This window comes from Rhinatrema bivittatum, chromosome 4 (assembly GCF_901001135.1).
Source record: "Rhinatrema bivittatum chromosome 4, aRhiBiv1.1, whole genome shotgun sequence".
NCBI classification, from domain to species: Eukaryota; Metazoa; Chordata; class Amphibia; order Gymnophiona; family Rhinatrematidae; genus Rhinatrema; species Rhinatrema bivittatum.
The window spans coordinates 265003998-265022930 of record NC_042618.1 but is presented as its reverse complement, the minus strand read 5'-3'; the positions used below and the strand labels follow the sequence as shown (position 1 = coordinate 265022930).

The 18933-nt window shown below is 46.1% G+C and overlaps 1 protein-coding gene across 1 annotated transcript in view; it reads left to right on the top strand.

Annotated features, from left to right (window-relative positions):
- The window catches only part of LOC115090683 (poly(U)-specific endoribonuclease-like), a 158455-nt gene that overhangs the window by 33325 nt on the left and 106197 nt on the right, over window positions 1–18933 (top strand). The window contains exon 3 of the mRNA XM_029600110.1: window positions 258–369. Coding sequence (XP_029455970.1) covers window positions 258–369 — 112 coding nt within the window. The remainder of the gene's footprint in view (window positions 1–257; window positions 370–18933) is intronic.

Below are 18933 nucleotides of genomic sequence, written 5' to 3'. Positions count from 1 at the left end.
CTGGATGGAACGTTGGTCCTTTTCTGCTGTCGTTTCTGTTTCATTTTTCTAATGGCTATATCAGAATTCTTGAACCATGGACTGGGTAATTATTGAATCTTGTAGTTATGCATTGAACTTTAAATGTGATCTTTTTTTAAAATGTATTATTTTGCAGAAAGTTGTTAATTTTATGTTCAGGGATAGGTTAATGATTGTATTATCCTAAATAATATAATAAGTGGGGTTTTTTTGTTTTGCTTTTTGAATATTTTTAGGGGAAAGCAGGGTATATTCCAGCAGGTTCAAACCTTGCAAAGGACAGTGCATCAGAACCCTTGTTCAGATATGTAAATGAAGATCGTCTAAAAAGCATACAAACTTTTGCAAGTAAGACTTATGTTCCTTGGAATTTCTTCAGGAATGCTTTATTTATTTTTATGAACTCTGCAAACAAATGCTGATCCATTAATGTGTAAAATTTGATATTCCTTAGAACAGTGGTTCTCAACCCTGTCCTGGGGACCCCCCCCCCCAGCCAGTCGAGTTTTCAGGATATCCACAATGAATATGCATGAGAGAAAATTTGCATGTTATGGAGGTAGTGTATGCAAATTTTCTCTCATGCATATTCATTGTGGATATCCTGAAAACTCGACTGGCTGGGGGGGGGGGGGGGTCCCCAGGACAGGGTTGAGAACCACTGCCTTAGAAAGACCTCAAATTGTTTTCTCTTAACATAGAAACATAGAAATGACGGCAGAAGAAGACCAAATGGCCCATCAAGTCTGCCCAGCAAGCTACGCACTTTATCCATTTTTTTTTTCCCTTTTTCTCTCTCCCACCTGTTACTATTGGCTTCCAGTACCCTCCAGCCCTAATTCCCCTCCACCCAATTTAGAGAGCAGCTTTGAATCTGCATCCAAGTGACATCCAGCTCTTCTCTGCCTTGTCAAATAGAGCTCATTATCATTGCCAAAGGCTTTTGGAAGTGTGCTGATATGTTCATTTAACTAGATAAACAGAAGTTCCTTTTGACAAATCTTATCATTCTTTTGTTTAATAAAATTGTTTCCATGTTGCTTTGTGACAAATTTCATAATATAAGCAATAAGTTAAATATTCAAAAATTGATTTAAAAAATTGATATGCATATAAAGTTCTTCATGTCTTATTTGTGAAAATGGGGAGGGAAAGAAAGATTCTAGTTTTGATATTGAATGTATGTGATTATTAGATTATTGATGTTACTGTGGATAACAATTTAATTATATGTTCCTGAATTTATTTGTGTGCATTGAACAGCCTTGGAAAGTTGCTTTGTTTTGTACATAAGAAGATAATTTTATGGCACGCTGCATAAAGTCAGCAAATATGTGCATAAACTGCATCAATTTTCAAAGCAAACTCACATGTGTATGTTCACTTTGAAAATCATAAAGACAAAAAACATTATTAAAGAAACCTTGTCAATAGATTAACAACCTCAGCGTAAGTGGTAAATTGGAGGAAAAAGTCTTCGTATATCTTAGCATGTTCTAGACACACAATCATTAAGATATAATCATTAGTCAAAAAAAAAAACTTCCTCAATCGTCTCTGGTGATATTAATCACAACGCTTTTTGGCATTTAACATAGGCTGCAGTTTAATCCAACTTAACATTTGCCACCAACTCTCCCTCCCCCAATCTTTCCCCTGCCTCACCTCAGCGAGGGCAAGCCCTGGCCCTGAGCTATAGCCCCCAAGCTTGCAGGCCTTCTTGTGCAGCAGCCCCCCCAATTGCATGATTTTTGCCCCCCTCCTCCATTCCCCCCCCCCCCCTTTTAGAACCTTACAAATTCTTCCATAGTAACTAGGGCTTGGGTTATAACGCCACAGGCAAGAACTGTTTAACCAGTTCTTGTACCCCCACTGTGACCTCAAATCTTCTAAACAGTACCACCTCCAGACTATCTTGCATAGAATTATTAAATAAATCCATACCAATGTCCGACAGATGTACCCTGTCTCCCTGAAATAAACCGTCCTCCACCACCTACGCCCATCTATGTCTCACCCAAAAACTACCCTCTCTGGTCACCCATTTACCCAACTGCCGATTCATTTTCGTAACCCCTGCTTTCCATAACACTTTGGATTTACACTTTAGCCTGACAATGATATCGGACCATTCCAGCAGCACCCTTGGCCATCGGATCCATATTTGCGAAAGGTCCTTTTTGATGCAAGTTATCAAGTCCCGGCATGATTTTATTCCCACGTTGTTTCCCCAAGATGAATGAGCAAGACATCTGTCTCGCCCCACAGTTCCGCTCATTCCCACAAGAATGGCAAGAGTTCATCCCACATCATGCCCCTCTTGCTGAACCAGGACACACTCCACTGCCTCCGGTCCAGATCCAAATGTTCCCCATATGGCCGCCTCAATGCTCGCCGCTGCGCCCTGTGGATGAACAAGTGGCCCACAATCCAGACACACCATGTTCTGCGCACCACCCTGAGTACCTCTGAAACAAAAAGACAGTGTCATTAAGTATTCCTCATACCCCCTTTTCCATGCCCCAGCCCCCCTCCCAGTACCCCCCTGGAGACTCCCTCTTAAAACCATATCCTTTTCCGCCCCCTCTTAATTTGTTTTTTGGGGTTTTTTTATTGGCTGATGTATGTCAGGAATGCATACATGGCTGATGTATGTCAGGAATGCTGACGTGGCTGACCCAATTCGAAAAGAATGCGAGTGGTAAAACTTCTCATTCCACTCCATCTCTCTAACCACCATGTGCAGTACTCTAGTGAATTGAAACCTAGTTAACTGCTTTCCGTTCTCATGAATCAGAAAAGGACCTTGTCATGACGGTCTAACCCTCATAAATAGTTTGGTTAACCACACTGGACATACCTCCACGTTTGCCGCTGGCATCAGCGTGATGATTTGCCCTTTCCTTTTTTGGTCTGTTTTAGCTTTCTCTAAAAAGAGCTCAACACCTGCCTCGTACAACTTGACATTCCAGACCAGGAGCCCCTGATCCAAACAATCCCCTTTTGATTTCGCTACCAACTCACTGATTCTCATGGCCCCAAAAAAGGCCAATGAAAAAAAGCTGTGCTGAACAACAGCGCCTCATAATCAGACCAACATACCGCCGACAAGTGAGTTGTTAACTGAATCAAATCCAAATATCTTATTGGTCTTCGTAAATCTCCCTCACCATATCTGCCCCTCTGCCACCCCTTTAGAAACCCGCTTTATCCGGAAACTACCCAGCGGGTTACCCCATCCCTGCAACTTCTGGAAAAAGGCAAATCCCGCTAGCTGAGTTCGTACCGATCCCGCCGAATATCCTAATCGCCGGACTCTTAAAATATAACGCACTAAACTCTCTTCTGGCACTGGCCTCGAAAGCCAGCTGTCAGACCACTAAAAAAAGAGACATGGTTGCCCTGCCAGCTGTATAAGCTGCCCATGTGGCTGGCGCCACAGACTGCCGTATCAAACTCCATTCCTCGTCTGTCCGGGAGTCCACAAGTCTTCCGGTAACTTCTCTGGAGACTCCTTCACATGCGGTGCCAAATCCCGAAAAACCTTCCATTGGAAACAAGACAAAGCATCAGCTATGAGGTTCTGCTCTCCCAGTACATGCTTGGCCATAATGCTTACATTGCTACTTAAATAATGCGCTACTAATGCTCGCAGCAACCTGGAGACCCGTGGACACTGCGCTGTCAAATTATTAATTACCTGAACCACCCCTAGATTGTCACACCAAAACACCACTCTCTGGTTGGCTAAGAGTTCCTTCCATATCACTACTGCAGCTACTATAGGGAATAACTCCAAAAAAGTGACATTCCTTGTCAAACCCTTGTCCACCAGGTCCCTACGCCACATTGCGCACACCATATCCCCTTAAAGAATACTCCGAACCTTACGCCCCCCCGCCGCATCCGAGAACAGCTCTATGTCCCGATTTCCTACTTCCAACTCTGGGATCACCTGTACCCCATAAAAAGACTGCAAAAAGACTTCCCACACCCCTAGCTCTTCCCGAATGGATTGTGTCACCCGTATGTGATGATGACTCGCCTTGATACCCATAGTAGCAGCCGACAATCATCGGATGAACGCCCTCCCCATCAGTATCACCCGACATGCGAAATTCAGTGACCCTATCAACGACTGCATTTTCTTTAGAGTCACTTTCTTCGCACTCCTAACCTCGCCCACCAACTCCCGCAATTTCGCTACTTTGTCATCCGGCAATCGGTTAATCATTGCATCCAAGTCCAATTCAATTCCCAAGGATGTCAATTTAGTAGCCGGACCTACCGTCGTCCACCACTATTGGGACCCCCAATTGCTTTGCCATCTCCAAAAACCCTTTTAACTGCTCCCGACACAATTCGGTCTCGCTCTCTCCCACAAACAAAAAGTCATCCAGGTAATGTAACATTTGCTGACATCTGGTGAACGTTTCTGTTACCCACTGCAGAAAGGAACTAAATGCTTCGAAGTATGCGCAAGATATGGCGCATCCCATTGGCAAACACCTATCGATGAAATAACCCCCGTCAAAATAAAATCCTAATAAATACAAACTTCTCGGGTGAATTGGTAACAACCTAAAAGCCGATTCTATATCTGCCTTTGCCATCATGGCCCTCCGCCCCGCTTGCCGTACCACGCTAAAGCTGCATCAAATGAAGCTTAACGAACCGTACATTTTTCTTTTGGAATGTAGTCATTCACTGATGCTTCTTTCGGAGAAGACAAATTAAGGATCAACCTGTACTTTCCAATTGCTTTCTTTGGAATAACCGCCAGAGGAGACAGATGCATCCGGTCATACGGAGGCACCTAGAATGGGCCCGCAATCCTCCCTAACGGCAAATCCGACTCTAATTTTTCCCGCATCACCCCTTCCAATTGCCCCACCACTTTTACATTCCGGATCTCCATCCCCACCCCCAGGACCTTCATACGGAATCTGAAAACCCTCCTTGAAACCCCAAAAAAGCAACTGTGCCACCTTGCGATTCGGATACGTTCGCAGCCACGTAGCCAGAACTGCGAACCTCACCGGCAATCCCGCCGGCCTCAACAATTCATGCCTTTCCACTTTTAACCGCTGTGATACTGCCTTGAGTGCACTTGGAAGATGGGTGTGCCCTATTGCAGTTAGCACAGGTGTGCCTAAACTTGCAGTCTGGGAAAAGGCACGTGACTTTATTAAACTTCCAACAGACGTCCCCACTCCCTGTCTCACCCTTCCTGCTCGCCGTCCCTTTTCCCACTGTCCCACTAGCACGAAAGGAATAGTTGCCACCGGAACTGGCCCCTCCCGCTGCCTGAACCCTGCCCGTTCCGTGTTTCAGATTTCCCTCACTCTTATTTGTCATTTGGGTTAACCACAGATTAATATCTTGAGTCCCCCAAGACATAAATCGGTTCCCTGCCATCTTGTCCCTAAACTTTTCATCATAATTGAGCCAGGCCCAACCTTCATAGTCCTTAAATGCCCCTGATATGCTATCCCCGTACGCCAGCAACGCCCCGTACTGATCGGGCTGGAAGTGCCCCACTACATTAGCCAGTCGGAAAAAACATTGTACCCAGTTGATGATATTCTTTGACACCTTAAGCCCTTTCGTAGCCTTTTTTCTCTTCTTCTTACTTTTCTTTCTGTCATTCTTGCCCCCTCTTCTACCTTCCAACAACCGGAAAATATTAATATATTTTCTTTTACGAATTTTCCTCCTTAATTTATGTGGGACTCCTTCCCATAGCTCTGTCAAAGAAGCCAATGCCAGATGCCCGATATCCTGTCGTGGCCTCCCCCCCCCCCCCCCCCCCCCCCCCCCCCCGCCCCCGAATCCCTTTGCTCTCCAACTTACAGGAAGATGATGTGGAAGTCGATGACAAGCTTGTACTACTCCCTGCTGACTTCTGTCTTCTCTTCCTCCTGTGGGCTCCTTGTCCCTCCTGTCTTTCCCTTGATCCTTGCAACTCACCTGCGCCCCTACTCTCTCCCAGATGTCTTCCCGAAACACCTGGCCTCCGCTGCCCGACGTGCCAGCCGCCCTATTCCTCTCTGGCATACCCAGCAGGGCCCTGCTTCTCCAAACTTCGTGCTGTGAGGTGGTTGGTGCTTCCGTATCTTCCTCATCTGTAAATACATATGCACAAGCCACAGAAACCTTGCCACCAAACCTTTTTGTCCCATACCCAAATCCATACCTGAAACTTCGGTCTCATGTCTCCGACTCCCATCACCCCTCTCCTCACTTCCCTCCCGCCTCCCAAGCAACCCCTTTTTTCCTTCACCCACCGCATTTCCTTCTGCCACATGGGCCATCCCCCAAAACCATGCTGCCCTCTCCCTTCCCCAGCCAGTGCCCCCGCTCCACATATTTTCCAGTATACCTAACTTCATCCCTTACGTAATGCCCCTCGGGTCGCGTCCCTGGTGTGGTAAATGCTCTCTGCCACCCGCCAGCATGAGGGTCCGGTTTAGGAGATCGCATTCCTCGCCCAACCAAGGGACCCGACTCCTCTCCGTTTGTCTCATGCCCCTTCTGGTCGATTCCAGCTCCTGAAACTTCCCCTCCCCGTATCTGCAAACAGATATCTGCCTGCCGCCCATCCCCAGATCGCCTGCCTCCTTCTGACCTTTTCCTCTCTCTCCCTTGTGCCCCCCAATCCCCGTGCCTGACCCTTTTCCCTATTCCACTGAGAAACCTTGCTCTCCTCTACGTTCCCATCAAAACTCTGCCCTCCTCACCGTGCCCTGAACACCCTCCCCGGGAAATGGCCTAGGTGGGGAATTGAATGTCCCATCCGACGCATTCATAGACAAATCTAAAGGCAAGAAATCCTCCCCACCTGCGCGATCCCCTTTTCAACTGGCCCAGCAGCTGGTCCTGCCTCCGGCCCGCTTTCTCCCGAGCTGGCCTCGAAGGGATTGATGCCTGACTCACTAGGCCACACAGCCAAGGGGGAACCAGCCAGTCCCGCCAAATGAGACCCTGCCGTTACTCTGCCCGTCTGCTGTCCAGAGGCCTGCCCCGCACGGAGGGCCGCACGCGCTCCTCTCACCCTACCCTTTCTCATCATCTGTCCCCACCGATGATACCTACCCTCCCTGCAACGGGACTGGGGGGCTGCTATGTATGAAGTAATCCGCTCCTCTCAGGTGCACTGGCCGGCGCCATGCCCTATCGCAGAACAGCAGGTCAGATGGGCTGCAAATAACAATGTCCCCGGCTAACTGAGAGTTGACTGAAGGGTTTCTTACTATTGTATTTAACGCTTTTGATTTTATACGTACACCTAAATGTCTCACTCTCCTGATCGCGAGCCCCGAGCACCCTCTCACCATGCCACTCCGGTTCGAATGGCGCCAAACTGCTGCCACGTCACTCCTTACTTGCTGTCAATCACCACACCCCAATTCAAACCTCTACTCATTCGACCGTTACTCCCGCTCCCTACCCTGTATCTATTCCTTCTATACCTCTTCTTCCTTTGCTCCCCTGCCCCTCCTGTTCCCCTTCAAATCCTGCTCCTTCCCGCGCTAATCCCGAGTTATCATCAGCTGTGCAAGACAAGCTTGCACCGCCTTTCTTAAATGCTTCAAAATTGACTTAACTGCATGAATTGTGGATTGAGCTTGCTTGATGTAGAAGTGTGATAAAGCAGTGATCTGATGTGTAGCACATTTCACTGGTATAGCTGCCTCAGGGAAACTCCCAAAACCAAAACACGGATGTGAGCTTTAACACAACAGTGTTTCCACAGAATGTTTACACCCACCTCACTGAAAATAAATTCTTTAAAACACTACAAATCCATGGTGACGTGCAGTCTACTATAAGAACATAAGATATGCCATACTGGGTCAGACCAAGGGTCCATCAAGCCAGGTAGCCTGTTTCCTATAGTGGCCAATCCAAGTCACAAGTACCTGGCAAGTACCCAGCCATTAGATAGATCATAAGCTACTATTCCTTATTAATTATTGTCATAGAGGTTTTTGGATTTATCCTCTAGGAACTTTTAAACCCAGTTACACTAACTGCTGAAACCACATCCTCTGGCAGTGAATTCCAGAGCTTTCCTATGCGCTGGGGGAAAAATAATTTTCTTCGATTTGTTTTAAATGAGCTACTTGCTAACCTCATGAAGTGCCCCCTGGTCCTTCTGCTTTCTGAGAGAGTAAATAACAGATTTACATTAACTTGTTCAACTTCTCTCATGATTTTGTAGACTTCTATCATATCCCCCCTCAGTCATCTCTCCTCCAAACTGAACAGCCCTGACTTATTTAGCCTTTCCTCATACGGCAGCCATTATCATTTTGGTTGCACTTGGTCACATAATGTCAGACAATGCAATGCAATGCAATGACTATGACTTAAATTATTCGGCAGGGAGGTACCAAGAGCCAGCAAGTGTCACAGGAAATAGATCATCTTATGGAAAGGGCAGAGGTGCATCTCCAGATGATATCAGCCTCACACATCGTAGGCTAAGACAACCTAAAAGCAGACTTTCTCAGCAGGCAGTCTGGGCCCAGGAGAGTGGGTGTTGTCAGGTGAGGGAGAAGGTGTAACATTACCCTTGCCCTCTAGACTGGTGAGCGTAGTGGTGAAAACTCTTTGTTTGGAAAAAGCAAATTCTGTGTGTCTTATAGTTCCAATCTTCTCAAATAGACCACCTCTTTTGATGCAAGAATCTATCTTGGTTCAGAAAAGGATATACCTCCACCTACCCCAGGCCAGAGGATACAACAATCACACTTGATGAGATTGTGGGTTTCATGAGGAGTTTCTTCTTTTGAAGAAGGTGGATGGAAAGTTTTTCAGGCTATCTTTTCAACTCTCACATTGGCAATTCCATGGACTGGAGTCTCAAACTCACTAATAGGTAAGACCTCATCAGAACCCCAAATTAAGGACCCTTCATAGACACACTCAATTGCAGCGGAGTCTAGTAGATCGGAGACTAGGGACCAGGCCACTCCTCTAAAGCCTCTACTGGAGATTCTCCCCTATTTTCCACCTTTGTCATTGGAGTCCTGGACAAGGGAGCACATACTCCTGGACTCAGATGAAGACTCTACTGGAATACTGTCTGATCCTCTGCAGATCCTCCATATCACTCCTTCCCTTCAGAAGATCTTACCTATTCAAAATGTATTGAAAAATTAGGAGCAGCACTAGAGGCTTATATTCATAAAGACAAGGACAAATGATCAGACTTGCTTGGGATCTTTAAAATTCTGGACACACTGGCTGAACTGGCTGCCAGAGGATATGGTTAGTGCAGTTAGTGTAGCTGGGTTCAAAAAAGGTTTGGATAAGTTCTTGGCGGAGAAGTCCATTAACGGCTATTAATCAAGTTTACTTAGGAAATAGCCACTGCTATTAATTGCATCAGTAGCATGGGATCTTCTTAGTGTTTGGGTAATTGCCAGGTTCTTGTGGCCTGGTTTGGCCTCTTTTGGAAACAGGATGCTGGGCTTGATGGACCCTTGGTCTGACCCAGCATGGCAATTTCTTATGTTCTTATGTTCATAAAATCCTGCTCATGAAATTGTGGGAAACGCCAATTTCACATACCCCTATGACTCAGAAATTAGACCTCAAGAATAGGATTCAGCTATCTGCAGGTTTGGTGTGATTCACCTGCCACACTGAGTCGTCATAGAATCTGAGGTGAAAAAAGCAAAGAAATCATTCATTCATGCCAATTCTCCACTAGGCAATGATCACAAAATTCTGGACAATTTCAGCAAAAGGGTATTCCAGAGGGCTGTACTTTCGATTCATATCATTATTCATCAGTTCTGCATGGTTCAATACCTTCATGATTTCTTTCAGAATCGAAGCCATAGTTACCTTCCTCCAATCAGAACACCTTTCCTCAACCTTTCTGCAAGAAGGTGTTGGACGCTTACTCCATTCTGGGAATGAATCTTTCAATTCTGCTTCACATACCTCCGCAGCTCCTATTGAAACATGCTGTTTGGCATGGTTATAAGCAAGTTTGATCCAAGAGGATGTCCAGAAGACGTTAGCAGACCTCTCCTGCTTGGAAACAACTTTTTTGGAGAGAAGCTTGAAGAAACAGTCTCCCACGTTAAAGACTGGAGTGTGGCAATACAATTTTTCTCCAAGGACAAGCAGGATGGTAGTCCTCACACATGGGTGACATCAGATGGAGCCCGGCTTGGAAAACTTTTGTCAAAGTTTCCAGTCAAAGTGCCAGTCAAAGTTTCTAGAAACTTTGACTGGCACACTGAGCATGCTCAGCATGCCGCTAACCCCGCATCCACGAGGGGTCCCTTTTTAGTCTTCCTTTCTGCAAAGCTGCTGCCTCGCAGTTTGTGAGCTCATGCTTTTTTCACAGTTTTTTCAAACTGTTTCCTTCCCATGCGATGTAGGGTCCCTCGGATTTTTCGTCTGTTTCTTTCTCTGCATCCTGGTAAGTTTTTGCTTCTTCGCAGTTGATTGCCAACGGTTCCATCTCCCGGAGTCTGCCGACCATCGACTGCGTGCCGCATACTTTTTCCAATGACGCCGACCGGTTTCTGCTGGTGCCCCAGTGTCCCCGGACCAAGTCCATTACAGATCCCCACGAGGTCTGTGTCCTCTGCCTGGGGGCGTCCCACGATGTCTGCAGTTGCAAGCTTTCTGCCCAAATGACCCGAAAGGGCCGTCAGATGTATCTTGATAAGATGGAAAAATTATTTGGCTCCAAAGGACAGGATCCATCGTCTGCATTGGGAACCTCCACTCCTCCTGGTAAAGAGGTTCAAATTTCAATTCTGTTGAGGGGTCGCTACCACAACTGCTCCCCGGACCCGATTTGGGAGCTTGAAGAAACAGTCTCCCACGTTAAAGACTGGAATTTGGCAATACCGACCGCAGTATCTGTCGTCCCGTTCCCGGTTGGGTTCCTCTCCATCTCCCTTGGTCCCGGGAAAAGACTGTGGTGACTACCAAGAGCGATAAAAAAAAAACAAAAACCATTGTCTCCACTCATCGTCACTGAAACCAGGCTACGGACAGGCATCAACATCTGTGCCTCCTCTGTGCCTCCTCCGTGGAGGAGAATATCCCCTCCTCTGTGGAGGGGATATCCTCCAGGGGATATCCCGATTCCGCCGCCTCCTCAAGCAGTCATGGCATTGGCTGCCTTCGAGGAGGAGTTAGAGAAGCACGTGAGGTTGGCGGTCAGCCGGGCCCTGCAGGGCTTTGAGCCTCCGGTTCCACTGGGACTGCCACTGCTGCAGGAACCTGCTCCACTGGTGCTTGCGCTCTTACTGGAGCAGCTCGATATGCTGCTCGATATCTTACCAACCCAGTCGGCTCTGGTGCCCCAAGCCCCTTCACTGCCAAAGGGGGCACCGCTGCCATTGCCACCAGCCCCCATACCGGTGAGCGACTCCTCTGAGGAGGAAGGGCCATTGGGATCGATGGTGGCTTGGAGACGCACGCTGCTTTGCCACCTTCCAGCTCTCCCAGGGCCATAGATCCCCGGGGGATTTCAGTGAAGGAGAGGCCCCTTATGACCCCTGGGAAGGGGAGGTGTCCATATCTTCTACTGAGGAATCGGAGGATCTTCATTCCGAGCCTTCTCCTCCAGAAAAATGTCGAAAATCTCCCCCGGAGGATTCGCGGGGTTTGTGAAGGCCATGGCAGAATCTGTGCCTTTCCAACTTTTAACCGAGCAGGACTCTAGGCACAAGATGCTTGAGATTTTACAATTCATGAAAGAGGTCGTGGCAGTACCTATCCATGACATTTTCCAAGAGTTGGTGGCCCACCTTTGGGAGCATCCCATATTGGTACCTCCGGTGAACTGTAAGATGGACGCTGTTTACCTGGTCCAACCTACCACCGGGTTTGAGCGCCACCAGCTTCACTACCTCCCTGAAGAAAGGAAAGAGGACTTGCACCCATGCCTCCGGCCCCCCCCCTCGTGCGATAGCATAGGGCCCTTGATGCCCTGACTCGCTGTTATTATTTGTGATAGTTGTGGGTGGATCCTTGGGCCGGTGGCAGATGACCACGCCCACGGGGAAGATCCCGAGAGGGACCATCAGTCAGCGTCAGAGTTGGGAAACAAACATAAGAACATAAGAAATTGCCATGCTGGGTCAGACCAAGGGTCCATCAAGCCCAGCATCCTGTTTCCAACAGAGGCCAAACCAGGCCACAAGAACCTGGCAATTATCCAAACACTAAGAAGAACCCATGCTACTGATGCAATTAATAGCAGTGCTATTCCCTAAGTAAACTTGATTAATAGCCATTAATGGACTTCTCCTCCAAGAACTTATCCAAACCTTTTTTGAACCCAGCTACACTAACTGCACTAATCACATCCTCTGGCAATAAATTCCAGAGCTTTATTGTGCGTTGAGTGAAAAAGAATTTTCTCCGATTAGTCTTAAATGTGCCTCTTGCTAACTTCATGGAATGCCCCCTAGTTCTTTTATTAAACAGTTCTTGAGAACTACCAGAGGTGGCAGTAGTGAGCTGGAAGAGCCCGGCTCAGCTGTAGTCCGTCAGGCACTGGAACAGCGATCTCAGAAAGGCTGAGCTGTAGAGAAACTGAGATAGTGAGTATGCAGAGTTCAGGAACAGAACCTTGATGTTAACACTCACACTGTAGTCTCTTAGAATAGCCCAGGAGCTGGAATGAAGTAGGCCCTCGAGGTTCCTGGGAAAGCTCTGAGAGAGAGATGGTAACTCACTGGTGTTGTAGGCAATGGTGACTTCCTGGCAGAAGTTATATTCAGTAGCAGGTCCGGGAACGTGGGCCCTCGAGGAGTGAGAACCGGTTCCAGACCGCGACCTGAAAAGTAAAAGAGAGAGAGCGAGGCCCCCCGAGGAGCGGGTACCCCTGGTAAAGTCCGAGGAGGCAGAGTAGCAAGGTATGCGGAGAGCGAATCCCATCCGCAGCGATACCTGGAAGCAGCTAGGTATAAATCCCTTTGCTAACTCGATTAGTTAGCGAAATGAAAGACCTTTAAATATTTGAAGATGATGACATCATCTCAGGGGGACGCCCCTGAGGTACGCGCCACTGCTGGTACTTGATTTGGGGCCGCGCCACGTGTGCGCCTCCTTAGGCCTCAGCAGAACATGGCAGAAGGCAGTGTCTAGCCAGTCCGGGGACGCCGGAGGAGGTCGTCAAGATGACGCCGTGGCAGCCAAACTTCCAACAACCCAGGAGGGAGTTGCCAAAGAGGTAAGGAGGGCGGAGTGGAGACGTCGGGCAGCAACGTTCGCAACAGTAACCCCCTTCAAAGGGCGATCTCCTCTTCGGGTACCAGGTTTGGGTTTTGAAGGATGGGTGATGTGGAACTGACGAAGCATCTCTTTGCCCAAGATATTGATCTGAGCCTCCCAAGCGTTTTCTTCGGGGCCGAAACCCTCCCAAGATAGGAGGTATTCATAAGTATTGCCTCTTTTCTGAACATCCAGAATCTCTTCGACTTTGTACTCTAAGTCGTCTTCTGCATTGATAACAGGTGGGTCATGAGATTTGGAAGTAAATTCGCTGAGTTTGAGTGGTTTCAGAAGTGAAACATGGAAAGCATTATGGATGTTGAGACCAGGTGGTAGCCTCAGACGGTAGGTGACTTTGCCAATACGTTGATGGACTGGGAATGGTCCCACGTTGCGAGGAGCAAACTGAGAGGAGGGTAGTTTAAGTCTGAGGTGCTTGGTTAACAACCAGACCTTGTCTCCTGGCTTGAAGACTGGAGCTTGTGAATGGTGCGCATCGTAGTACTTCTTAGCACGGTCACTTGCTTTAGTTAGCATGTCCTTTGAACCCACAGATTATGGATATCATCAGCAGTGGATTGAGCTGCTGGGGTCGTCACTGAGAGCTTCAGTGGAAGTGGCGGGGTTGGGGAACGTCCATAGACCACTTCAAAAGGTGATAATCCAGTAGATGTTGCTGGATGAGAGTTGATGGCGAATTCAGTCCCTGGAAGCAATTCGGCTCAGTTATTCTGTCAGGACGTGACATAAGCTCGAATAAACTGCTTCATTGTACGATTCATCCGTTCCGTCTGGCCATTTGACTGCGGATGATAGGCTGAGGTGTAGTCTAGAGAGATGTCAAACAATTTGCACAAGGCCCTCCAGAATCGTGCCGTGAATTGGGACCCACGGTCGGATACGATGTGAGAAGATAGTCCGTGGAGGCGGAATATGTGCTTTATGAAGAGCTTTGCAAGCTCCAAGGCTGAAGGTATGCCAGGGAGCGCCATGAAGTGTGCCATCTTGCTAAATCGATCCACTGTCACCCAGATGGTATTCATTCCTCCGGAAGTAGGTAAATCGACTACAAAGTCAGTAGCGTTGTGTGACCAGGGTTGTTCCGGAACTGGCAGCGGTTGCATCTGACCCCATGGTTGTCCAGAAGCGGGTTTGTTCTTAGCACAATTGGTGCAGGATGCCACATAGGAATAGGTATCCTTCTTGATGGTAGGCCACCAATACAGCTTCTGTATCTTGAGCAGGGTACGGCGTTGGCCAGGATGGCCAGACAGCTTGGAATCGTGCGCCCAGAAGAGCACTTTCTTCCTGAGTCTTTTTGGAACAATGGTTTTACCAGCGGGACAGACTGGGTGGATGCCAAGAGGATCTTCTTCAGGTCAATTATATGCTTTGGCTCATCAGGCACATCTTCTGAATAAAAGAAGCGCGACAGAGCGTCTGCTCTGGTATTTTTATCTCCAGGGCGGTACTTCAACACAAAATCAAAATGATTAAAAAAATAAGGACCATCTGGCCTGTCTGTAATTTAGACGTTGTGCGTAGCGGAGATTCTCTAGATTTTTGTGATCCGTGAATAAGGTTATTTGATGTTGAGTGCCTTCGAGCCAAGGCCACCATTCCTCGAATGCAAGCTTTATTGCCAAGAGCTCTTTATCGCCGATCCCATCGTTTTTTTCTTGGCTGGAAAAAATATTCATGAGAAGAAGGAACAGGGACGTAAGGCTTTCGAGTCTCTTGTTTGGCTCAATACAGCCCCTACACCCACATCTGAAGCATCAACTTCAACGATACAGGGCTTGTTTGGGTCTGGATGCCGCAAGCACGGTTCTGTGGAGAAGGCAGTCTTCAATTTCTCGAACACGGAAATGGCCTCCGCTGACCATTTTGAAGCGTTGGTACCCTTGCGGGTCATCGCAGTCAAGGGTACAGTTACATTTATTTATTTATTTATTTATTTAAACGTTTTTTATATACCGAGGTATAGCTAGCAGCCTTCACTCCGGTTTACAAGTACAACAACATATTACATTTAACAGTGAAATTCGAACCATAGTCAGAAGAATATTCAGCACACTTAATACCAGCAAAAGAACTTCAAACGATTATAACAGGGTGTAACTGTGATCAACCAAATAATTTATAGCTTCAAACATTTTGAGTCATAGTTTCAGTAGTTCCATTGCATATCTGATAAGGTTATGCATTGGGTCTGTTATGTTATGTTGTGTGAGATTAACCAATACCGTCTTTGAATGTTTGACCGAAAATCCATGTTTTGAGCTCTTTTTTAAACGACTTACTATTGCTTTGTGAGCTCAAGTGCTCTGGTAGTGAATTCCATAATTTCGGGCCGGCAATGGATATGGCTCTGTTCCTTGTGGTGGCTAGTTTGGCTAATGGGAGAGGTGGTATTTATAGTTGTAGTTTGCATGTTGTTCTAGTTGTACGTTTCGATCTGTGGGGTATGTGAATGACATTGTCAAGGGCTGTGTTATCTGTTTTGTAAATAGCGTTGTTTAGGACTGTTAGTATTTTAAACTCAATTCTTTTTTCGACTGGAAGCCAGTGTAGACTGTTGAGTACGGGTGTGATGTGTTCTGACTTCTTTTTGCCAGTAAGGACTCTCTCTGCGGCGTTCTGAAGTAATTGGAGTGGCTTTAAGGTCACTTTAGGTAAACCTATCAGGAGAGAATTGCAGTAGTCGAGGCTGGTGAAGATGAGAGATTGTAGGACTGTTCTGAAGTCTTGGTGGTGAAGCATCGGTTTTAGATGTTTAAGAATTCGGAGTTTGTGGAAACCTTACTTTGTTTTTGTTGAGATGTGTTTTTTGTAAGATAGTTCATTGTCAATCCAAATACCGAGGTCTTTTACGTTGTCTTTAAGATGTATGTGGATGTTGTCTATTAGGAAGGATGGGTTGGTTTTGGATCCTGAGCATTTTCTTTCTATTAGGATACATTCAGTTTTGCTCATGTTAAGACATAGTTTTAGGTGATTTAGCATATTTTTGATAGAATCGAGGTGAGATGCGGCTAGTCTCAGTGCATCATCGGTGGTGGATGTAATTAGAATGAGGAGTTGTATGTCGTCAGCATACATGTAGTAAATTACTCCTAGGCTTGATAGGAGTTGGCATAGAGGAAGTAGGTAAATGTTAAAGAGTGTGGCCGAAAGTGCGGACCCTTGTGGGACTCCTGTTTCAAGGGGGATGACTTCTGATGTGTTGTTGTTTATGGAGACTTTGAAGTATCTGTCTTTTAGAAAAGAAGTGAACCAGTCAAGAGTTTTGCCTGAGAGCCCTATGTTTGTTAGACTAGAAATTAGCTTTTTGTGGTCAACTGCGTCGAATGCAGCGGAAAGGTCAAGCAGGATTAGTATGTGACCTATTTTGTTATCTAATCCTCTTAGTATATTGTTGGATAAGTTGAGCAATAGAGTTTCCGTGCTGAGGTTTTTCCTAAAGCCATGTTGGGTGGGATGTAGTATTTTGTAGCTCTCGATGTGTTCATTGAGTTGTTTCAGGACCGCTTTCTCGGTCAGTTTTGCAAGTAGGGGTAGGTTTGATATTGGACGGTAGTTGTTCAGGTCGTCTGGGTTGAGGTCTTTTCTTTTCAGAATTGGTCTGATTGTTGTGATTTTTAACTTTGCTGGTAGCTCTCCTTCTTCGAGCGATTTGTTGATAATTGCTGCTACTGTTGGGGCTATGGAATGTGCGATTTCCTTTAGCTCTCGCGTGGGGATGGTGTCTAGGTTGTGGCGAGCTGGGTTTATTTTTCTAAGCATTTTTTCTGTTTCTGTGGAGGATATAGGTTCAAAGTTGGACCACTGTGTTGTATTTGATGTGAATATTTGGTTTTCATCACTCGGGGAGTTTTTGAAAGCGTCTGTTATTTTGGTTACTTTGTTCTTGAAGAATGTAGCTAAGTCTTGGCTTAAATTTTTGGATTCGGTTGCGTTGGGGGTGATGTTTTCAGAGATGAGGTTGTTTACTATGTTGTAAAGGGATTTGGCGTTATTAGAGGAGTTTTTGATCTTTTGACTGTAGTAGTCACGTTTAGTACTCAAAATCATTTTTTTGTAAGTGGCTAAATGCGTGCGATATCTCTGCAGCAACGTGGGATTCTTGTCTTTTAGCCATTCTTTTTCACATTTCCTAAGGTTGGATTTCATGTTTTTTAGTTGAGGGGTGAACCATGGGTTCTGTTGCTCTCTGTGATTTTTTTTTAGCTTTTTAAATTTCTCAGGGTTTATAGTATTCGCGGTGTCTTCCGTAATTTGGAACCAGGAATTGATTGCATTGTTTATATTAGAGAGGTCGAGATTTGATAGTTGTTTTCCAAGTTCTTGTTGAAGGAGGTTGGTTTGGAAGGGTGGTCGGTATTTGAAGGATCATTGTGGTTCATTTGTTTTGGTCGAGTTGTTAAAGTTCGCTTTCGTTTTACATTGTAGGAGGTAGTGGTCGGACCAGGGGACTGGTCTGTATGTAATAGATGTGTCGGAGAAATAGTTGTTAGTGAAGATCAGGTCCAGAGTATGTCCCGCTTTGTGTGTGGGGTTGTTCACTTAAAGGTTGCAATTTAGACTTGCCAGCAAGTCTAGTAGGGTTTGGCAATTTTGAGATCTGGGACTTGCATCTGTGTGAAGATTGAAGTCACCAAGGATGATCGTAGGTTTTTTCAAGCTGATGTTTGTTATTAGGAATTCCAGTAGCGGAGAGATATCGTTATCTAGAAGCTTGGGAGGGCAGTATACTAGGCATATTTGTAGGTTTTGTGAGTCAAAGAGGGATATTTCAAATTGTGTGGGATCATTTTCACTGAAGTGGTTTTTTTTTATAATAAGGAGCAGTCCACCTCCTCTGCGGTTCTTGCAGGGGATTGAGAATGTGTCATATGCACTGTTGTCTATTTGGTTCGTCAAGACTTGATCGGTATTTTTGAACCATGTTTCTGTTATGGCGATGAAATCAGATTTCTTTTCTTGAAGTATGTCTGATATTAACATGTATTTTTTGGTTAATGATTGAGCATTTATTAGGAGGAATGTGAGACATAAGTTTTTTATATTTTTCACTAGTGGTATGTTTATAAAGTATCTGTATCTTGTCGGATGATGTGTGTTTGTTGAAGTCGCCATCCTAGGAAAGTCAGATGAATTTCGTTGGTGTTTTTATGATAATCTGTTGTGATCTAGTTGCGAGTCGGGGGTGTGTTGGGAGGATGTTGTTAGCAAAATAGGAGCTGTACGAGATCAGTCTGGAAGCTTGGTTAGGTTAGTATGAGTGCTGAGGGGATGGGATTTTGATGCGCTTCTGCAGTGTGTTGGAGAATGCTTGGTGATATCGGGATACGTGCTGGAATGTTCTTGAGATCAGGGTGAGTGCTGGGAGGTGTTTGAAGTGTGGTGGAGCTTGCAGATATGAAATCCGGGTGCGTGCTGGAGTGTGCTTGATGAAATCAGGGTGTGCGCTTGAGTAAGCTTGATGATGTCAGGATGATTTCTGGAAGTCGATTGATGCGGTTACAGCAGGGTTAAGTTTGGTTGATTGAAATCCGGCAGCATACTGGAATGTGCTTAATGATATCAGGATGGGTGCTGTAGGATGAGGTTTGAAGGGATTCTGGTGTGTGCTGGAGAATGCTTAAATAG